A 25,024-nucleotide genomic window follows, 5' to 3' on the forward strand; every position below is an offset into this window, starting at 1 on the left:
ATACTATCCTGGTGTCGGAACGTGATACTCCGATCCTCATATACTATCCTGGTACCGGAACGTGGCACCCAATCCATATACTATCCTGGTGTCCGAACGTGACACTCCGATCCTCATATACTATCCTGGTACCGGAACGTGCCACCCGATCCATATACTATCCTGGTGTCGGAACGTAACACTCCGATCCTCATATACTATCCTGGTACCAGAACGTGGCACCTGATCCATATACCATCCTGGTGTTGGAAAGTGATACTCCGATCCTCATTCTATCCTGGTACCGGAACGTAGCACCCGATCCATATACTATCCTGGTGTCGGAACGTGACACTCCTATCCTCATTCTATCCTGGTACCGGAACGTGGCAACCGATCCTCTATTTCTATCCTGGTACCGGAACGTGGCACCCGATCCCCTAATCTCACCACTTTCGTTCATCAAGCCTTCCTTTATACCAAGGCATCATCATTAACATGAAGAAAGGAGATGATACGCACCGGATTGGAAGTGTAGTCACCCTCCCACACTAACGGATCTGTCCCAGGCTTGGCTAACATCACAGTTTTAGCATTACAATCAAAGATCGCAAATTGCGGAGAAAGCCAAGTCATACCCAGAATTACATCAAAGTCAACCATTTCTAAGATAACCAAATCTACATAGGTGTTGTTCCCCACAAATTTTACCAAACAAGACCTATATACCTTTTCAACTACCACAGACTCACCCACCGGAGTAGAAACACGAATAGGCATATCAAGTAATTGACAATGTAAATTAAGACCATTAGCAAATAAGGAAGATACATAAGAAAATGTGGATCCGGGATCAAACAATACAGAATCCTTGCAATCACAAACCAAAAGATTACCTGTGATAACGGCATCGGATGTCCCCGCCTCCAATCTCCCAGGGAAAGCATAACAATGGGCCCTTTCGTTTGTTTGTCCGTTGCCCCTACCATGTTGTGATGTAGTGGCTCAAGCTCGCCCATCACCCCGGCCGTTTTGGTGACCACCATTACCTCGACCACCACGTCCTCCAGAATGACGGCCTCTTCCATAATCACCTCTACCTCTAGCTATTGGGGGTAGATAACTATGTTTTGGACAATATCTCTTAATATGTCCAATCTCCCCAAATCCATAGTACTCTCTAGGTTCATGCATAGGTCTCTTAGAGAAGTGTTGACCGGTCTGAGGTGGACCCCCAACTACAGTCTGTACTGAAGACTGAATTGGTCGAACTGAGTAACCTCCGGAACCCTGTCCTCTAGAGTAAGAACCATTAAACTCACCTCCCTTTCGAAACCTCTTTGATGTCGATGCCATGGTGAATTCATCTGGCTTCACTGCTTCCACCTCTACCACGAAATCTACTACTTCTTGGAAGGATTTTGCCATAGCCGCTACCTGTAACGCCGAAATCCGCAATTCTGACCTCAACCCCTTCACAAACCGGCGAATCCGCTCTTGTGGACTGAAACAAAGTTGAGTGGCATACCTTGATAAAACACGAAACTTAGCCTCATATGCATTAACCAACATCCTACCTTGCTCTAGGCTCAAGAACTCATCCCTTTTCCTATCCCTCAATGTTCAGGGGATATACTTCTCCATAAACAAGCTAGAGAATGAGGCCCAAGTCATAGGTGGTGCCTCTGTTGGTTGACACTCAACATGTGACCGCCACCACATTTTGGCGTTCCCTTGAAACTGATAACTCACGAACTCAACACCAAACCGTTCGACTATACCCATCTTGTGTAGTAACTCATGACAGTCAACCAGAAAATCGTAGGCATCCTCAGATTCAGCACCCTTGAAGACTGGAGGTTTCAATTTTAAGAACTTGCTGAAAAGTTCATGTTGATCATATGTCATTATGGGCCCCGTAGTCAGACGAGGAAACATGCCTATCTCCAATGAGGCATCCATGCGGGGAGCCATAATAGCCGCATGTTGTACCTCCGGAACCCTTAGGTGCTGGTGCAGAAAACACAGGGGGTGTCTGGCCCTGATCAGATAACCCGCTAAGATAAGCCAGAACCTGATTAATCATCTCTGGGGTAGGTTGGGGTGGCATTTCCTCATTCTGCACTTGTTCATTCTCCCCATCCTCCCCCTCTCTTACTACTTCCTCAGTCGGTGGAGGAGTCACCGCCCTAACATCATATGGGCTAGGTGCTCGTCCTCTTCCTCTAGAGGACGTCCTCCCACGACCTCTACCACGGCCTCTTGTCGTTGCTCTTCCTCGAGCCATAGCCACAGTGGCTGGCTCAGACGTTTCTTGTCTTGCCGGTGTTTATGTTGGCGCAGTCGCTGCTCTAGTTCTAACCATCTGCGAAATAGAGTGAAGATGGTCAGATACCAATTTGTATCACCTAGATACCAATTGGATTCAAGTAGTAGCACGAAAGAAAGAAAGAAAGAATGGAATTTTCCTAAAGTCTTATAGCCTCTCAAAGAAGTGTAAAGGTGTCCCCCTACCGTTCCTTAAGACTCTACTAGACTCGTTCTTGTGTGATGAGATCAACAAACCTAATGCTCTGATACCAATTTTGTCACGACCCAAAACCGAGCCGCGACTGGCACCCAAGCTTTACCCTCCTATGTGAGCGAACCAACCAATCTAACCCTTAACATTTTAATATAATATCGACAGAAGGTAATGCGGAAGACTTAAACTCATTAATAAAAACTAATTCAATAACTATTATTCCCCAGAATCTGGAAGTCATCATCACAAGAACATCTACCTCAAATTACTAAATCTAAGAGTTTCTAAGAAGATAAAATACATAAAAAGCTAGTCCATGCCGGAACTTCAAGGCATCAAGACATGAAGAGGAAGATCCAGTCCAAGCTAGAAGCATTAGCTCACCCTGATATTCGGAGTAATGAACACTAGCTAGAGTTGCTGTTGAGTTGAAGACGACGGCACGTTTGCTTCACTCCACAAATAATAAAAGGAAAACATAAAAGTAGGGGGTCATTACAAACACGGGTACTAAGTAGATATCATCGGCCAACTCAAAATATAAAACAGTATATATCAAATAATATCATAAAATCAACTATGATACTCAACATGTAGCAACAACAGCACTATAATCATTAACAAGTACCGCCAAGTTCACACATGAGGACGCAAGCCTCAATTACCATACTCATTTGGGGATTAAGTTCATTAGATTGAGTATACTAACATATTTCAAGATTTTTTATCTTTATTCCCCTCGTGTCGGTACATGACACTCCATTCCATATACTATACTGGTGTCAGAACGTGATACTCCGATCCTCATATACTATCCTGGTACCGGAACGTGGCACCCGATCCATATACTATCCTGGTGTCGGAACGTGACACTCCAATCCTCATATACTATCCTGGTACCGGAACGTGGCACCCGATCCATATACTATCCTGGTGTCGGAACGTGACACTCCGATCCTCATATACTATCCTGGTACCGGAACGTGGTACCCAATCCATATACTATCCTGGTGTCGGAACGTGATACTCCGATCCTCATTCTATCCTCGTACCGAATGTGGCACCCGATCCATATACTATCCTGGTGTCGGAACGTGACACTCCGATCCTCATTCTATCCTGGTACCGGAACGTTGCACCCGATCCTCTATTTCTATCCTAGTACAAGAACGTGGCACCCGATCCCCTAATCTCACAACTTTCGTTCATCAAGGCTTCCTTTATACCAAGGCATTATCATTAACAAAGTAGATTAGGGTTTTTATCAAGATTTGGGATTCAATAACTTCATCATGCTTAATATAATTACAATTATATAATCATATTCATGCAAGCATACAATTAAGCATATAGAAGACTTTACAATACAACCCAACACATATCATTCACTATTAACAGTTTACTACGAATAGCATGAAATAACCATAACCAACCTCCACCAAAGACTAGTGGTCAAGCTAGAATTTTCCAAAGCTTTGTTCTTCTTCTTCCTTCATTCGATCGACTCTCCCTCTCTCTTGCTCTTTCTATTTTCTTATTCAAACCCTCTTAAGGTTACCTCTTTTAACCCCCAAGTAATAAGACTTATTAACCTTAACCCTCTAACTTTATAATTAAAGTAGGAATAGTCCAAAACGTCCCTTAAAACATGTAAACAAATCCTACTCCTCCTGGGATTACGCAACCTGTGACGGCCCATCGTGCCTGCGACGATCCGTCATACAGGTTCGTCAGGGACTCAATTTGTTTAAGAAGTCTGTGACGGCCCGTTGTGCCTACGACGGTCCGTCCTGCACTTCCGTCACGACGTTCAGAGAATCGTTCCCTGTACCAACTTTTCAAGAGTTGAAGAGTTTTGAAATGAGAGTTCACGATGGTTCGTCGTACCTGTGACGGTCCGTCTTGCAGGTCCTTCACAGAGTTCAGAGAGTCGATTTCAGTACTCAGATTTCAGAATTCCTAAGTGTTTTGGAACGAGACACCCTCGACGGTCCATCGTGCCCATGACGGTCCATCGTGGGATCCGTCGTTTCAGCTAGTTTTCCAGGAATAAAATATGCTGCTCAAAACGACTAAACAGGTCGTTACAACAACAACACCGTGATAGGTACACCCTCAATCACAACATCAATCATACTTATGAGGATTCAGGCCTCCACACCATACTCATTTGGGAAATAGGTTCTTTGAGTTTGAGTATATTAAGTTAATTAAGGATTTCTTTCCTTTAACGTTATTGTGTCGGAACGTGAAACTCCGATCCCATATACCGTGTCGGAACGTGACACTCTTATCCCCTAATACCGTGTTGGAACGTGACACTCCGATCCAATTATCTCATTATTCATTTATCAAGCCTTCTTTATTCAAGGCGTCATTTTTAATAGAAAGGGTTCAAGATTAGAAATCCAACAATCTCCTTATGTTAGGCCAACCACAGACCACACAATCGAACATTCAACCACCCAATCAAGTATATAGGAGGCTTTACAATATCACTCAATACATACCGATCGCTATTAAGAGTTTATCTATCACATAGAAATAAACAATAACCTACCTCCACCGAAGAATCAAACTCAAGCAAGCTACCTCCCCAATGCCTTTGCCTTCCTCAGTGCCTATGAATCATCTCAATATGGAGTCTAAGGCGCTTGCTTTCTTCTTTAGTTCACTCTCTCTCGCTCGTTCGTTCACTTCTAATATCTTTATTTTTCTTCTACAGATTCTTTTTACCCCAATTATCATATAATCAATTATGATAAAGTAATCCACTATTTATTTCCCTACTATCTTCTTTAACCCCTAGCTAAATAAAATATTAAACTTACCCCACTAATTTCATAATTATAATCATGAATAGTCAGAAACACCCCTTTAAAAATTTTAGCGGAAATCTGGCCAAGTCAGGGTTATGCAGCTTGTGACGGTCCGTCGTATGTACGACGGTCGGTCCGTCGTATGTACGACGGTCGGTCCGTCGTGAAGTTCAGAGAGTCAATCTCTGTACCCCGATTCCAGAGTTGAAGTTTTTTGAAACGAAGACCCTCGACGGACCGTCGTGCCTATGACGGTTCGTCTTAATTGTCGTGGAGGGTAATGAGGAGAGTAGCAGTAAAAAAATTACAGACGTATGGGACGACGGAGTCCATCACGGTCCGTCGGGACCATGACAGTCCGTCGTGAGGTCCGTCGACCCAGTCAGTTTTAATCAAAAATAATTCTACTGCTCGAACCGACTAAAAAGGTTGTTACACGTACGTACATAATTAAATGAGATCACTCATAATGTTCAGATAATAGAGTGATAAAATAATAACTCATAATAAATGTTTGGGAAGATTCCACTCTAAAAGGATTTTAAGGAATAGAATTCTGTAGACAATACTTAAAAATGTTACATAGACAAAGAAGATAAAATAGTAAATTTGTAATCTTTCGGTAATAAATATATTTTACCCAATTCTATCACGGTGATTGAAGCATGATTCAATAAAGTCCTTATCTATTATTATATAGTGCACAAGTCAATATAAATACTCGTAATTTAAATAGTTATCGATAATTGTTCACTTCCCTCTTATGGAATTAGACTTAACACTTTTGATGTGTTGTTGAATAGTGTAAGATTTGACGCTTTATCACTTAAATATATTCTGTCAGAAATATTATTGAGTTCTTTGTACAATACATTTGTAACTACTTGTGATCTCATAACAATATACATATAGAAACGTCATCCTAAAACAATTTAAGCTTAATCGCCAAAATTTAGGGTGAAATACTCTAAATTTTATATTGAAATATTCTTATTCTTAAAGATGTGAATTTGTATATATTTAATTGGGTTTGCTAATTAATAAGTCTATAAAACAATACATTTTTACTATAAAAGTCTAGCTCTTTGTGATCTCCTAACAACGTACACTACTAACTTTATTCTAAAATATATTTAATAATAATTACCAAAATTCAAGTTGACATATCTTTAAACATTTAAAAGTCATTCTTATCCTAAATATATCAGTAATTATGAAATTGGTATGTCAATTAATAAGTCCACCAATAGATTTTATTATAAAAGCTAAATGTAATTTTTTTTTCACTTCCACCATCAAGTAAATTTTATATTTTTAGATAGTATATTCCAAGATAAGCAAGGTTTCTATTTACTATTTTATATTTACAAGATTTTTTAATGTCTGACTTTACGAATTCACTATTCTAAACTAATTAATGTTTTTCTTTGTAGATAAAATGAGTACTTTCATCAACAATGAAGAGTTCAACAAGAAAAAAGTGATCTTCATAATGGGGGCCACAGGAACGGGAAAATATCGTCTCTCTGTTGACGTTGCCACCCATTTTGGAGGAGAAATAATCAACTCAGATAAAATGGAAGTTTAAAAGGGACTTGAAATTGTTACAAACAAGATCACACACGCTGAGAAAACAAGGTGTACAACACTATTTTTTAGGTATATATGTTTGTTCTCATGAATACCTACATCAAATGAATACCTAGATAATTTTATAGTAGTAATTATAGATTGTAGTGAAAAATATACTTTACTATTAAAAAAATATTTCTTCCAATTCTGAGAAAGTTTATTTGATTACATTTTCTTAGGTGAAATTGTACCAGATTCGGACTTCACAACTGAAAATTTTTATTTGCAAGCTGTCGTCTATATAGGAAAAATACTGAAGACGCAATTTGTTCCAATTATTGTTGGAGGGTCAAATTCATATATGAAAAAACTTGTGGAAGTCTTGTGTTCATGTTCAAATATAAGTATGATAGTTGCTTTATTTGGATTGATGTTGAGCAATTAGTCTTGAACCGTAGAGTTGACATGAGGGTTGATCAAATGGTCAAAGCAGGTAATTTTAGTAATTATTTTATGTATCAATACAGATATACTATCATGCAGCTAGCTAAAAACTTTTCTTATATAATTTTGTACTTTTGGTTATCAAATATATGTTCTACTAAATAATGTTTTTCTTTAAATTTGTATTGGATGCAGGGCTAGTGAATGAGGTGCGAGAGTTTTTTATTCTAGATGCAGATTACACTAAAGGAATCCGACGGTCCATCATGTCCCTGAAATGGACAGATATTTAAGGGAAGAAACAAATATAGAAGGAGATGATGAATCAAAGCATATGATTCTTCAAGCTTCAGTTTCAAGTACCAAGCGTAACACTTGCATGTTAATTTGTAACCAACTTGACAAGATTCAACGATTAATAAGAGATAAAATGTTGTCAGTGCATCATATAATTGCTACAGGCGTTTTCAAAGAAGACAGAGAAGAAGATATTGACGAAGCATGGAGGAATACTGTTTTGCAACCATGCCTAGATATTGTGAAGAGATTTCTCAAAAGCGATTATCGCCATCTTCTGTTTTGGTATCTTTTATTTATGAGCTATTTTGTCATGTTTGATTCGCATTACAAATAAATATGTATGATATGACCATTATATCTATATATGTTACTCTTGTTTGTTAAAAAATTCTTACGTATAGATGAAATATTTATTTTAAGTTTCGACCCAATCCCAAGTCCAAGTCTTCTATATTTAATATATATTAATAAAAATACATACGTACATAATTACATGAGATCACTCATAATGTTACGCTAATAGAGTGATAAAATAATAACTCACCATAAATGTTTGGGAACATTCTACCCTAAAAGGATTTTGAAGAATAGTAATGAATATATTCTACCCAATTCTATCATAGTGAGTGAAGTTTGATTCAATAAAGTCCTTAACTATTATTATATGGTGCACAAGTCAATATAAATACTCGTAATTGAAATAGTTATCGATAATTGTTCACTTCCCTCTTATGAAATTAGACTTAACACTTATGATGTGTTGTTGAATAGTGTAAGATTTGACGCATTATCACTTAAATATATTCTGTCAGAAATATTATTGAGTTCTTTGTACAATCCATTTGTAACTAATTGTGATCTCATAACAATATACATATAGAAACGTCATCCTAAAACAATTTAAGCTTTATCGCCAAAATTTAGGGTGAAATACTCTAAATTTTATATTGAAATATTCTTATTCTTAAAGATGTGAATATGTATATATTTAATTTGTTTTGCTAATTAATAAGTCTATAAAAAATTACATTTTTACTATAAAAGTCCAGATTTTTGTGATCTCCTAATAACGTACACTACTAACTTTATTCTAAAATATATTTAATAATAATTACAAAAATTCAAGTTGACATATCTTTAAACTTTTAATAGTCATTCTTATCCTAAATATATCAGTAATTATGAAATTGGTATGTCAATTAATAAGTCCACAAAAAGATTTTACTATAAAAGCTGAATGTAATTTTTTTTTTCACTTCCACCATCAAGAAAATTTTATATTTTTAGATTGTATATTCCAAGTCAAGCAAGGTTTCTATTTACTAGTTTTACATTTACAAGATTTTTTAATATCTGACTTTATGAATTCACTATTCTATACCAATTAATATATTTTTTTGTAAATAAAATGAGTACTTTCATCAATAATGAAGAGTTAAACAAGAAAAAAGTGATCTTCATAATGGGGCCACAACAACGGGAAAATCCCGTCTCACTATTGATGTTGCCACCCATTTTTGTGGAGAAATAATCAACTCGGATAAAATGCAAGTTTACAAGGGACTTGAAATTGTTACAAACAAGATCACACACGCTGAGAAACAAGGTGTACGGCACTATATGTTAGGTATATATGTTTATTCTCATGAATACTTAAATCAAATTAATACCTAGATAATTTTATAGTAGTAATTATAGATTGTAGTTAAAAATATACTTTATTATTCAAAAATTATTTCTTTCAATTCTGAGAAAGATAATTTGATTACTTTTTCTTAGGTGAAATTGAACCAGATTCAAGACTTCACAGCTGAAAATTTTTGTTTGCAAGCTGTCGTCTATATAGAAAAAATACTGAAGACTCAACATGTTCCAATTATTGTTGGAGGGTCAAATTCGTATATTGAAAAACTAGTGGAAGATCATGTTTTCATGTTCAAATATAAGTATGATAGTTTCTTTATTTGGATTGATGTTGAGCAATCAGTCTTGAACCGTAGAGTTGACATGAGGGTTGATCAAATGGTCAAAGCAGGTAATTTTTGTAATTATTTTATGTATCAATACAGATATACTATTATGCAGCTAGCTAAAAACTTTTCTTATATAATTTACTACTTTTGGTTATCAAATATATGTTCTACTAAATAAAACTCTTCTTTAAATTTGTGTTGCATGCAGGGCTAGTGGATGAGGGGCGACAAATTTTCATTCCAGATGCAGATTACACGAAAGGAATCGGACGGTCCATCGGTGTCCCTGAAATGGACAGATATTTAAGGGAAGAAACAAATATAGACGGAGATGCTGAATCAAAGCATATGATTCCTCAAGCTTCAATTTAAAGTATCAAGCGTAACACTTGTATGTTAATTTGTAACCAACTTGACAAGATTCAACGATTAATAGGCGAGAAAATTTGGAAAGTGCATCATATAATTGCTACGGACGTTTTCAAAGAAGACAGAGAAGAAGATATTGACGAAGCATGGAGGAATACTTTTTAAAAACCGTTCCTAGATATTGTGAAGAGATTTCTCAAAAGCGATCATCACAATATTATTATTGAGTGTACATAAACTTTCATTATCGCCATCTGCTGTTTTGGTCTCTTTTTTTTTTACCTATTTTGTACTGTTTGATTTGCATTACACACATATATGTATGATATAACCATTATATCTATATATGTTACTCTTGTCTGTTAAACAATTCTTACGTATAGATGAAATATTTATTTTAAGTTTCGATCCAAGCCAAAGACCAAGGTCCAAGTCCAAGTCTTCTATATCTAATATATATTAATACAAATACGTACGTACATAATTACATGAGATCACTCATAATGTTAAGATAATAGAGTGATAAAATAATAACTCACCATAAATGTTCGGGAAGATTCTACCCTAAAAGGATTTTGAAGAATAGAATTCTTTAGTCAATACTTTAAAATGTTACATAGACAAAGAAGATAAAATAGTAAATTTGTAATCTATCGGTAATAAATATATTTTACCCAATTCTATCACGGTGATTGAAGCTTGATTCAATAAAGTCCATATCTATTATTATATGGGGCACAAGTAAATAAAAATACTCGTCATTGAAATAGTTATCGATAATTGTTCACTTCCCTCTTATGGAATTAGACTTAACACTTATGATGTGTTGTTGAATAGTGTAAGATTTGACGCATTATCACTTAAATATGTTCTGTCAGAAATATTATTGAATTCTTTGTACAATCCATTTGTAACTACTTCTGATCTCATAACAATATACATATAGAAACGTCATCCTTAAACAATATAAGCTTTATCGCCAAAATTTAGGGTGAAATACTCTAAATATTATATTGAAATATTCTTATTCTTAAAGATGTGAATTTGTATATATTTAATTTGGTTTGATAATTAATAAGTCTATATAATATTACATTTTTACTATAAAAGTCAAGCAATTTGTGATCTCCTAACAACGTACACTACTAACTTTATTCTAAAATATATTTAATAATAATTACCAAAATTCAAGTTGAAATATCTTTAAACTTTTAATAGTCATTCTTATCCTAAATATATCAGTAAATATGAAATTGGTATGTGAATTAATAAGTCCACAAAAAGATTTTACTATAAAAGCTGAATGTAATTTTTTTTTCACTTCCACCATCAAGAAAATTTTGTATTTTTAGATTGTATATTCCAAGTCAAGAAAGGTTTCTATTTACTAGTTTTATATTTACACGATTTTTTAATGTCTGATTTTATGAATTCACTATTCTAAACTAATTAATATATTTTTTTGTAACTAAAATGAGTACTTTCATCAACAATAAAGAGTTCAACAAGAAAAAAGTCATCTTCATAATGGGGGCCAGAGGAACGGGAAAATCCCGTCTCTCTGTTGATGTTGCCACCCATTTTTGAGGAGAAATAATCAACTCGGATAAAATGCAAGTTTACAAGGGACATGAAATTTTACAAAAAAGATCACACACGCTAAGAAACAAGGTGTACGACACTATTTGTTACGTATATATGTTTATTCTCATGAATACTTATATCAAATGAATACCTAGATAATTTTATAGTAGTAATTATAGATTGTAGTGAAAAATATACTTTAGTATTAAAAAATTATTTCTTTCAATTCTGAGAAAGTTTATTTGATTACTTTTTCTTAGGTGAAATTGAACCAGATTAAGACTTCACAGCTGAAAATTTGTTTGCAAGCTATAGTCTATATAGAAAAAATACTGAAGACTCAACGTGTTCCAATTATTGTTGGAGGGTCAAATTCGTATATTGAAAAACTAGTAGAAGATCCTGTGTTCACGTTCAAATATAAGTATGATAGTTGCTTTATTTTGATTGATGTTGAGCAATCGGTCTTGAACCGTGGAGTTGACATGAGGGTTGATCAAATGGTCAAAGCAGGTAATTTTTGTAATTATTTTTTGTATCAATACAGATATACTATCATGCAGCTAGCTAAAAACTTTTCTTATATAATTTTCTACTTTTGGTTATCAAATATATGTTCTACTAAATAAAAATCTTCTTTAAATTTGTGTTGCATGCAGGCTAGTGGATGACGTGCGACCGATTTTCATTCCAGATGCAGATTACACCAAAGGAATTTAATGGTCCATCGGTGTCCCTGAAATGGACAAATATTTAAGGAAAGAAACAAATATAGACGGAGATGATAAATCAAAGCCTATGATTCTTCAAGCTTCAATTTCAGGTATCAAGCGTAATACTCGTATGTTAATTTGTAACCAACTTGACAAGATTCAACGACTAATAAGCAAGAAAATGTGGCCTGTGTATCATATAACTTCTACCGACGTTTTCAAAGAAGACAGAGAAGAAGATATTGACGAAGCATGGAGGAATACGGTTTTGCAACCATGCCTAGATATTGTGAAGAGATTTCTCAAAAGTGATCATCACAATATTATTATTGAGTGTACATAAAATTTCATTATCGCCATCTTCTGTTTTGGTCTCTTTTATTTTTGGCCTATTTTGTACTGTTTGATTCGCATTACAAATATATATGTATGATATGACTCACCATAAATGTTCGGGAATATTCCACCCTAAAAGGATTTTGAAGAATAGAATTCTTTACTCAATTGTAACGACCTGTTTAGTCGTTTTGAGCTGCAGATTTTATTTCTGGAAAAACTATCTTGGTCGACAGATCCCACGACGGACCGTCATGGGCACGATGGACCGTCATGGGCACGACGGACCATCGAGGGGGTCTCGTTCCAAAATACATAGAATTCTAAAATTTGGGTACTGAAATCGACTCTCTAAACTTCATGACAGAATGGCAGGACGGACCGTCGTGGGCACGACGGACCGTCAAACATTTTCCACAGAAATTAGTCTCTGAACTCTGTGACGGAAGCAGTAGGACGGACCGTCGCAGGCACGACGGGCCGTCACAGGCTGCGTAATCCCAGGCTCGGTTGGATTTCTGTTAAGAATTTATGGGGCGTTTTGGACTATTCCTGCTTTAATTATAAAGTTAGTGGATTAATGTTAATAGTTTAATTACTTGGGGGTTAAAAGAGATAACCTTGAGTTAATTAGTGGGTTAATTCCTCATCTTTTATACATAATTATATGCTAATTAGGGTAAAAGAAAAAGGGGTTTGAATAAGAAAAATAGAAAGAACAAGAGAGGGAGAATCGATCAAGAGAGAGAGGAACGAAGAGGATAGCAAAGCTTTGGGGAATTTGCTTGCTTGATCACGAATCTTCGGTGAAGGTAGGTTATAGTTTTTATGATATTTGTAGTAAACTCTTAAGAGTGAATGATATGTATGGGTAGTATTGTAAACTCTTCTATATGATTAATTGTATGTTGGCATGAATGTGATTATATAATTTTGATAAAATAAGCATGATGAAGCTATTGAATCCTAAATCTGGAGAAACCCTAATCTACTTTGTTAATGATGATGCCTTGGTATAAGAGAAGGATTGATGAACTAAAGTAATGAGATTGATGATTCCTTGGTATAAAGGAAGGATTGATGAATTAACAGAATGAGATAAGTGGAGTGGGTGTCACGAACCGACACGTAGACTTAGGGGATCGGGTGTCACGAATCGCCACGTAGAATTAGGGGATCGGGTGTCACGAACAAACATGTAGAATTAGGGGATCGGGTGTCACGAACCGACACATAGAATTAGGGGATCGGCTGTCACGAACCGACACGTAGATTTAGGGGATCGGGTGTCACGAACCGACACGTAGAATTAGGGGATCGGAGTGTCACGTTCCGACACATAGTAGTAGGGGAGCGGAGTGTCACGTACCGACACGAGAGAAATAAAGATAATGAATCTTGAAAGATGTTAGTATACTCAACCTAATGAACCTAATTCCCAAATGAGTATGGTATTGAGTCTTGAGTCCTCTTGGGTGAACTTGACGGTACTTATTAATGATTATAGTACTTGTTGTTGCTACATGTTGAGTATTGTAGTTGATATATGATATTATTTGATATATATACTGTTCTCTATTTTGAGTTGGCCGATGATACCTACTCAGTACTTGTGTTTTTACTGACCCCTACTTGTATATTTCTTTCTTAGTTAATTATGGAGTGCAGCAAACGTACCGTCATCTTCAACTCAACCGCAACTCTAGCCAGTCTTCATCGCGTCAGATTTTAGGGTGAGCTAAAGCTTCTAGCTTGGACTCGATGTTCTTCTTCATGTCTTGATGCCTTGAACTTCCGGCATGGACTAGCTTTTTACTTATTTTAGCTTCTTAGATACTCTTAGATTTAGTAATTTGAGGATAGATGTTCTTGTGATGATGACTTCCAGATTTTGGAGATAATAATAGTTAGTGAGTTTTAGAAGTTATTTAATCAATGTTCATTAATGAGATTTAAGTCTTCCGCATTACTTTCTGTTCATATTATAACGAAATGTTGGGTTTTGTATTGGTTGGTTCGCTCACATAGTAGGATAAGTGTGGGTGCCACTCGCAGCTCGAATTGGGTCGTGACAAACTTGGTATCAGAGCATTAGGTTCGTTGGTCTCATCACACAAGAACGAGTCTAGTAGAGTCTTAAGGAATGGTAGGGGGGACGCCTTTACTTTTCTTTGAGAGGCTATAAGACTTTAGGAAAATTCCATTCTTTCTTTCTTTCTTTTGTGCTATTACTTGGATCCAATTGGTATCTAGGTGATACAAATTGGTATCTGACCGTCTTCTCTCTATTTCGCAGATGGTTAGAACTAAAGCAACAACTGCGCCAACACCAACACCGGCAAAACAAGATGCGTCTGAGCCAGCCACTGGGAAGTAGCTCGAAGAGGAGTAGTGGCAAGAGGCCATGGAAGAGGTCGTGGGAGGACGTCCTCTAGAGGAAGAGGACAAGCACCTAGCCCATCTGGTACTAGGGCGGTGACTCCCCCACCGACTGAGGAAGTGGTAAGAGAGGGTGAGGAAGGGGAGAATGAACAAGTGCAGGATGAGGAAATGCCACCCCAACCTACCCCAGAAATGATTAATCAGGTTCTTGCCTATCTTAGCGGGTTATTTGATCAGAGCCAGACACCTCCAGTGTTTTCCGCACCAGCACCTCAGGTTCCAGAGGTACAACATGCCGCTTCTGGGGCTCCCCGCATGGAGGCCTCATTGGAAATAGGCACGTTTCCTCATCTGACTACAGGGCCTATAATGACAAATGATCAGCATGAACTTTTCAGTAAGTTCTTGAAATTGAAACCTCCTGTCTTCAAGGGTGCTGAATTTGAGGATGCCTATGATTTTATGGTTGACTGTCATGAGCTACTACATAAGATAGGTATAGTAGAACGGTTTGGTGTTGAGTTTGTGACTTATCAGTTTCAAGGGAACGCCAAAATGTGGTGGAGGTCACATTTTGAGTGTCAACCAACAGAGGCACCACCTATGACTTGGGCATCATTCTCTAGCTTGTTTATGGAGAAGTATATCCCCCGGAATTTGAGGGATAGGAAAAGAGATGAGTTCTTGAGCCTAGAGCAAGGTAGGATGTCGGTTACTGCATATGAGGCTAAGTTTCGTGCATTATCCAGGTATGCCACCTAACATTGTTTCAGTCCACAAGAGCGGATTCGCCATTTTGTGAAGGGTTTGAGGACAAAATTGCGGATTTCAGCCTTACAGGTAGCGGCTACGGCAAAATCCTTTCAAGAAGTGGTAGACTTCGTGATAGAGGTGGAAGGAGTGAAGCCAGATGACTTCACCATGGCATCGACATCAAAAAGGTTTCGAAAGGGAGGTGAGTTTAATGGTTCTTACTCTAGAGGACACGGTTCAGGAGGTAACTCAGTCCGACCAATTCAGTGTTCACTACAGACTGTAGTTGGGGGTCCACCTCAGACCGGTCAACACTTCTCTGAGAGACCTATGCTTGACTCCAGAGAGTGTTATGGATGTGGGGAGACTGGACATATTAGGAGGAATTGTCCAAAACAGAGTTATAGACCCCCAATAGCTAGAGGTAGAGGTGGTCATGGTAGAGGCCGTTATTCTGGAGGACGTGGTGGCCGAGGTAATGGAGGTCACCAAAACGGTAAGGGAAATGGGCAGACAGGTGATAGGGCCCATTGTTACGCTTTCCCCGGGCGGTCTGAAGCGGAGACATCTGATGCTGTTATCACAGGTAATCTTTTGATTTTTTGATTAAATGGCTTCTGTATTATTTGATCGTGGCTCCACATTTTCATATATATCTTCCTCATTTGCTACTAGTCTTAATTTACATTGTGAATTGCTTGACATACCTATTCGTGTGTCTACTCCGGTGGGTGAGTCTATGATAGTTGAAAAAGTATACACGTCTTGTTTGGTGACTTTTGTGGGGAGCAACACTTCCACTCTAGTTCATATCATCTCCTTTCTTCGTGCTAAGAGAATGGTTAGTAAGGGGTTTTTAGCTTTCTTGGCACATCTCAGGGATGACACTACCCAAGTACCTTCAATTGAGTCGGTTTTGGTAGTCCGTGAGTTTCTGGATTTGTTCCCTGCAGATCTTCCTGGTATGCCACCGGATAGAGATATTGATTTTTGCATCGATCTAGAACCGGGTACTTGCCCCATTTCTATACCCCCTTATAGAATGGCTCCCGCGGAGTTAAGAGAGTTAAAGGCCCAACTTCAAGAGTTGTTGAGCAAAGGCTTCATTAGACCAAGTGCATCTCCTTGGGGTGCTTCGGTGTTATTTGTGAAGAAGAAGGATGGGAGTTTTCGGATGTGCATAGACAACCAGTAGTTGAACAAGGTAGCTATTAAGAACAAATATCCCATTCCTTGCATTGATGACTTGTTCGATCAGTTACAAGGTGCTTGTGTCTTCTCTAAGATATACTTGAGATCCGATTATCATCAATTGGAAATACGGGCAACGGATGTGCCAAAGACTGCTTTTCGGACCAGGTATGGGCATTACGAATTTGTAGTGATGTCTTTTGGTCTTACGAATTCCCCTGCTGCTTTCATGAGCTTGATGAACGGGATTTTTAAGCCATATATGGATCTCTTTGTGATCGTATTTATTGATGATATACAGATATACTCAAAGAGAAACAAAGAACATGAGGAGCATTTGAAAACTGTGTTGGAAGTATTAAGGGAGAAAAGGCTTTCTGCCAAATTCTCCAAGTGTGAGTTTTGGCTAGATTCAGTGTCCTTCCTGTGGCACGTGGTTTCTAAGGATGGAGTGATGGTGGATCCTTCTAAGATTGAGACAGTGAAGAATTGGGTAAGACCTACTAATGTGTCAGAAATAAGGAGCTTTGTTGGTTTAGCTAGCTATTACCGTCGATTTGTCAATGGATTCTCTTCCATTGTTTCCCAATTGACGAACTTGACTAAGTAGAATGTTCCATTTGTATGTTCGGACGAATGTGAGGAAAGCTTTCATAAACTCAAGACTTTGTTGACTACTGCACCCATTCTCACCTTGCTAGTGGAAGGTAAGAACTTCATTGTTTATTGTGATGCATCCTATTCTGGGTTGGGTGCAGTGCTAATGAAAGAGAAGAATGTGATTGCTTATCCTTCAAGGCAGTTAAAAGTGCATGAACGTAACTATCCAACCCATGATTTGGAATTGGCTGCGGTAGTGTTTGCATTAAAGCAATGGACGCATTATCTATATGGGGTTAAGTGTGAAGTCTATACGGATCATCGTAGCCTATTGTATGTCTTTACTCAAAAAGATTTGAATTTGAGATAGAGGAGATGGATGGAACTACTGAAGGACTACGATATCACTATTCTGTATCATCTAGGAAAAGCTAATGTTGTGGCAGATGCTTTATGTAGAAATGCAGGAAGCATGGGAAGTCTAGCTCACTTGCAAGTTTCTAGACGTCCATTGGCTAGAGAGTTTCAAACTCTGGCTAATGACTTTATGAGGTTAGAGGTAAATGAGAAGGGAAGATTGTTGGCTTGTATGGAGGCAAGATCTTCCTTTCTTGACAGGATTAAGGGAATGCAGTTTAATGATGAGAAATTGATCCGGATCCGAGATAAAGTGTTGCGAGGAGAGGCTGAAGAAGAAACGATCGATTAGGAAGGTGTTTTGAGAATCAAGAGAAGGGTATGTGTACCCCGCGTTGATGATTTGATCAACACTATTCTGACAGAGGCTCATAGTTCAAGGTATTCTATACATCCTGGAACAACCAAGATGTATCATGACCTAAAGCAACATTTTTGGTGGAGTAGAATGAAGCGTGACATTGTGGAGGTTGTTGCCAAATGTCCAAATTGTCAGCAAGTAAAGTATGAACACCAGAGGCCTGAAGGGACACTTCAGAGAATGCCAATTCCCGAATGGAAGTGGGAGAGAATTGCAATGGACTTCGTGGTGGGTCTTCCCAAGACAATGGGTAAGTATGACTCCATTTGGGTAATTGTTGATAGGTTAACTAAGTATGCTCACTTTATTCCGGTCAGGGTGACTTACAATGCAGAGAAGTTAGCCAAACATTACATCTCGGAAGTTGTTCGATTGCATGGAGTTCCACTTTCCATCATATCAGATAGAGGTACGCAGTTTACTTCTAAGTTTTGGAAAACATTGCATGCGGAATTGGGTACTAGGTTGGACCTTAGTACTGCGTTCCATCCTCAGACTGATAGTCAGTCTGAGCGAACGATTAAAGTGTTGGAGGATATGCTTCGTGCATGTGTGATAGAATTTGGTGGTCATTGGGATAACTTCTTACCCTTAGCGGAGTTTTCATAAAATGATAGCTATCACTCAAGTATTGATATGGCTCCATTCGAAGCATTGTATGGGAGGAGATGTAGGTCTTCCATTGGTTGGTTTGATGCATTTGAGGTTAGACCTTGGGGTACAGACCTTTTGAGGGATTCATTAGAGAAAGTGAAATCTATTAAAGAAAAGCTTTTAGCGGTGCAAAGTAGGCAAAAGGAATATGCAGATCGAAAGGTTAGAGACTTGGAGTTCATGGAGGGTGAACAAGTCTTGCTGAAGGTTTCACCCATGAAAGGGGTGATGCGGTTTGGTAAAAGAGGTAAACAAAGCCCAAGGTATATTGGTACCTTTTGAAGTACTTAAGCGAGTAGGGGAGGTGGCTTATGAGTTAGCCTTGCCTCCAGGGCTGTCCGGAGTGCATCCGGTATTTCATGTGTCTATGTTGAAAAGATACCATGGGGATGGAAACTACATCATTCGTTGCGATTCAGTTCTTCTTGATGAAAATTTGTCTTATGAGGAGCAGCCTGTTGCTATTTTAGATAGAGAAGTTTCAAAGTTAAGGTCAAGGGAGATTGCATCCATCAAAGTTCAATAGAAGAATTGACCCGTTGAAGAAGCCACTTGGGAGAAAGAGGCGTATATGAAAGAAAGATACCCACACCTGTTTACAGATTCAGGTACTCGTTTTCGCCCTTGTTTTTCTTCTTATGATCGTTCGAGGACGAGCGATGGATAAATTGGTATCTATTGTAACGACCTGTCTAGTCGTTTTGAGCATCATATTTTATTTCTGGAAAAACTGCCTTGGTCGACGGATCCCACGACGGACCGTCGAAGGGGTCTCGTTCCAAAATACTTAGAATTCTGCAATTTGGGTACTGAAATCGACTCTCTGAACTTCGTGACCGAATGGGAGGACGGACCTTCGTGGGCACGACGGACCGTCACACATTTTCCACAGAAATTAGTCTCTGAACTCTGTGACGAAAGAAGCAGGACGGACCGTCGCAGGCACGACGGGCCGTCACAGGCTGCGTAATCTCACGCTGGGTCGGATTTCTGTTAAGTAATTTAAGGGGCATTTTGGACTATTCCTGCTTTAATTATAAAAGTTAGTGGGTTAATGTTAATAGTTTAATTACTTGGAGGTTAAAAGAGATAACCTTGAGTTAATTAGTGGGTTAATTCCTCATCTTTTATACTTAATTATATGCTAATTAGGGTAAAAGAAAAAGGGGTTTGAATAAGAGAAATAGAAAGAACAAGAGAGGGAGAATCGATCAAGAGAGAGAGGAACGAAGAGGATAGCAAAGCTTTGGGGAATTTGCTTGCTTGATCACTAATCTTCGGTGGAGGTAGGTTATGGTTTTTATGCTATTCGTAGTAAACTCTTAATAGCGAATGATATGTATGGGTAGTATTGTAAACCATTCTATATGCTTAATTGTAAGCTAGCATGAATGTGATTATATAATTGTGATAAAATAAGCATGATGACGGTATTGAATCCTAAATCTTGAGAAACCCTAATCTACTTTGTTAATGATGATGCCTTGATAAAAGAGAAGGCTTGATGAACAAAAGTAATGAGATTGATGATGCCTTGGTATAAAAGAAGGATTGATGAATTAACAGAATGAGATTAGTGGAGCGGGTGTCACGAACCGACAAGTAGACTTAGGGGATCGGGTGTCACGAACCGACACGTAGAATTAGGGGATCGGGTGTCACGAACCGACACGTAGAATTAGGGGATTGTGTGTTATGAACCGACATGTAGAATTAGGGGATCGGGTGTCACGAACTGACACGTAGATTTAGGGGATCGGGTGTAACGAACCGACACGTAGAATTAGGGGATCGGAGTGTCACGTTCTGACACATAGTAGTAGGGGAGCGAAGTTTCACGTACCGACACGAGAGAAATAAAGATAATGAATCTTGAAAGATGTTAATATACTCAACCTAATGAACCTAATTCCCAAATCAGTATGGTATTAAGGCTTGATTCCTCATGGGTGAACTTGATGGTACTTATTAATGATTATAGTACTTGTTGTTGCTAAATGTTGAGTATTGTAGTTGATTTATGATATTATCTGATATATATACTGTTCCCTATTTTGAGTTGGCCGATGATACCTACTCAATACTTGTGTTTGTACTGACCGCTACTTGTATGTTTCTTTATTTGTTAATTGTGGAGTGCAGCAAACGTACCGTCGTCTTCAACTCAACCGCAACTCTAGCCAGTCTTCATCGCATTAGATTTCAGGGTGAGCGAAAGCTTCTAGCTTGGACTGGATCTTCTTCTTCATGTCTTGATGCCTTGAACTTCCGGCATGGACTAGCTTTTTACTTATTTTAGCTTCTTAGATACTCTTATATTTAGTAATTTGAGGATAGTTGTTCTTGTGATGATGACTTCCAGATTTTGGGGATAATAATAGTTATTGAGTTTTAGAAGTTATTTAATCAATGTTCATTAATGTGATTTAAGTCTTCCGCATTAATTTCTGTTGATATTATAATGAAATGTTGGGTTTTGTATTGATTGATTCGCTCACATAGTAGGATAAGTGTGGGTGCCACTCGCGGCTCGAATGGGGTCGTGACAAACTCAACACTTAAAAATGTTACATAGACAAAGAAGATAAAATAGTAAATTTGTAATCTATCGGTAATAAATATATTTTACACAATTGTATCACGGTGATTGAAGCTTGATTCAATAAATTCCTTATCTATTATTATATGGTGCACAAGTCAGTATAAATACTCGTAATTGAAATAGTTATCGATAATTGTTCACCTCCATCTTATGGAATTAGACTTAGCACTTATGATGTGTTGTTGAATAGTGTAAGATTTGACGCATTATCACTTAAATATATTCTGTCAGAAATATAATTGAGTTCTTTGTACAATCCATTTGTAAATACTTGTGATCTCATAACAATATACATACAGAAACGTCATCCTAAAACAATTTCAGCATAATCGCCAAAATTTAGGGTGAAATACTCTAAATTTTATATTGAAATATTCTTATTTTTAAAGATGTGAATTTGTATATATTTAATTTTGTTTGCTAATTAATAAGTCTATAAAAAATTGAATTTTTACTATAAAAGTCCAGCTCTTTTTGATCTCCTAACAACGTACACTACTTACTTTATTCTAAAATGTATTTAATAATAATAACCAAAATTCAAGTTGACATATCTTTAAACTTTCAAAAGTCAGTCTTATCCTAAATATATGAGTAATTATGAAATTGGTATGTCAATTAATAAGTCCACAAAAAGATTTTACTATAAAAGCTGAATGTATGTTTTTTTTCATTTCCACCATCATGAAAATTTTATATTTTTAGATAGTATATTCCAAGTCAGCAAGGTTTCTATTTAATAGTTTTATATTTACAAGAATTTTTAATGTTTGACTTTATGAATTCACTATTCTAAACTAATTAATATTTTTTATTGTAGATAATATGAGTACTTTCATCAACAATGAAGAGTTCAACAAGAAAAAAGTGATCTTCATAATGCGGGCCAGAGGAACGGGAAAATCTCGTGTCTCTGTTGACGTTGCAACCCATTTTGGAGGAGAAATTATCAACTCGGATAAAATGCAAGTTTACAAGGGACTTGAAATTGTTACAAACAACATCACACACGCTGAGAAACAAGGTGTACGACACTATTTGTTAGGTATATATGTTTATTCTCAAGAATACTTATATCAAATGAATGCCTAGATAATTTTATAGTAGTAATTATAGATTGTAGTGAAAAATATACTTTACTATTAAAAAATTATTTCTTTCAATTCTGAGAAAGTTAATTTGATTACATTTTCTTAGGTGAAATTGAACCAAATTCAGACTTCAAAGCTGAAAATTTTTGTTTGCAAGTTGTCGTCTATATAGAAAAAATACTGAAGACTCAACGTGTTCCAATTATTGTTGGAGGGTCAAATTCATATATTGAAAATCTCGTGGAAGATCCTGTGTTCATGTTCAAATATAAGTATGATAGTTGGTTTATTTGGATTGATGTTGAGCAATCAGTCTTGAAATGTAGAGTTGACATAAGGGTTGATCAAATGGTCAAAGCAGGTAATTTTTGTAATTATTTTATGTATCAATACAGATATACTATCATGCAGCTAGCTAAAAACTTTTCTTATATAATTTTATACTTTTGGTTATCAAATATATGTTCTACTAAATAAAACACATCTTTAAATTTGTCTTGCAAGCAGGGCTAGTGGATGAGGTGCGATAAATTTCATTCCAGATGCAGATTACACCAAAGGAATCCGACTGTCCATCGGTGTCCCTGAAATGGACAGATATTTAAGGCAAGGAAAAAATATAGACGGAGATGATGAATCAAAGCAGATGATTCTTCAAGCTTCAATTTCAAGTATCAAGCGTAACACTCGTATGTTAATTTGTAACCAACTTGACAAGATTCAATGATTAATAAGCGAGAAAATGTGGTCAGTGCAACATATAATTGCTACGGACATTTTCCAAGAAGACAGAGAAGAAGATATTGACGAAGCATGGAGGAATACTGTTTTGCAACCATGCCTAGATATTGTGAAGACATTTCTCAAAAGCGATCATCACAATATTATTATTGAGTGTAAATAAACTTTCATTATCGCCATCTTCTGCTTTGGTCTCTTTTATGTTTGACCTATTTTGTAACGTTTGATTGCATTACAAATATATATGTATGATATGTCCATTATATCTATATATGTTACTCTTGTCTGTAAAAAAATTCTTATGTATAGATGAAATATTTAGTTTAAGTTTCGATCCAAGCCCAAGACCAAGGTCCAAGTCTTCTATATTTAATATATATTAATACAAACACGTACGTACATAATTACATGAGATCACTCATATGTCAAGCTACTAGAGTAATAAAATAATAAATCACCATAACTGTTCGGGAAGATTCTACCCTAATAGGATTTTGAAGAATAGAATTCTTTACTCACAACTTAAAGATGTTACATAGAAAAAGAAGATAAAATAGTAAATTTGTAATCAATCGGTAATCAATATATTCTACCCAATTTTATCACGGTGATTTAATCTTGATTCAATAAAGTCATTATCTATTATTATATGGTGCACAAGTTAATATAAATACTCGTAATTGAAATAGTTATCGATAATTGAATTAGACTTAACACTTATGATGTGTTGTTGAATAGTGTTAGATTTGACGCATTATAACTTTAATATATTCCATCAGAAATATTATTGAGTTCTTTGTACAATCCATTTGTAACTACATGTGATCTCATAATAATATACATCTAGAAACGTCATCCTAAAATAAGTTATGCTTAATTGCAAAAATTTAAGGTGAAATACATTAAATGTTTTAATGAACTATTCTTATTGTTTAAGATACGAATTTATATATATTTAATTTGGTTTGATAATTAATAAGTCTATAAAAAATTACATTTTTACTGTAAAATGGAAGATCTATGTGATCTCCTAACAACGTACACTACTAACTTTATTCTAAAATATATTTAATAATAATTACAAAAATTCAAGTTGACATATTTTTAAACTTTTAAAAGTCGTTCTTATCCTAAAACATATCAGTAAGTATGAAATTGGTATGTCAATTAATAAGTCCACAAAAAGATTTCACTATAAAAGCTGAATGTAATTTTTTTTCACATCCACCATTAAGAAATTTTTTTATTTTTAGATAGTATATTCCAAGTCAAGCAAGGTTTCTACTTACTAGTTTTATATTTACAAGATTTTTTAATGTCTGACTTTATGAATTCGCTATTCTAAACTAATTGATATTTTTTTTAGATAAAATGAATACTTTCATAAACAATGAAGAGTTCAACAAGAAAAAAGTGATCTTCATAATGGGGGCCACAGGAACGGGAAAATCCCGTCTCTCTGTTGATGTTGCCATCCATTTTGGAGGAGAAATAATCAACTCGGATAGAATGCAAGTTTACAAGGGACTTGAAATTGTTACAAACAAGATCACACACGCTGAGAAACAAGGTGTACGTCACTATTTGTTAGGTATATATGTTTATTCTCACGAATACTT

The 25,024-nt window shown here is 36.5% G+C and overlaps 1 protein-coding gene across 1 annotated transcript; it reads left to right on the plus strand.

The window, feature by feature from the left end:
• The first annotated feature begins 7,839 nt into the window (after positions 1–7,839).
• Positions 7,840–9,983, plus strand: LOC138339238 (adenylate isopentenyltransferase 5, chloroplastic-like). The gene is made up of 3 exons (XM_069290820.1): positions 7,840–7,920; positions 9,418–9,673; positions 9,820–9,983. The coding sequence occupies exons 1-3, from the start codon at positions 7,840–7,842 to the stop codon at positions 9,981–9,983; spliced, it is 501 nt and encodes a 166-aa protein (XP_069146921.1).
• The last annotated feature ends 15,041 nt before the right edge of the window (positions 9,984–25,024 follow it).

Source organism: Solanum lycopersicum, chromosome 11 (genome assembly GCF_036512215.1).
Source record: "Solanum lycopersicum chromosome 11, SLM_r2.1".
In the NCBI taxonomy this organism is placed as follows: domain Eukaryota; kingdom Viridiplantae; phylum Streptophyta; class Magnoliopsida; order Solanales; family Solanaceae; genus Solanum; species Solanum lycopersicum.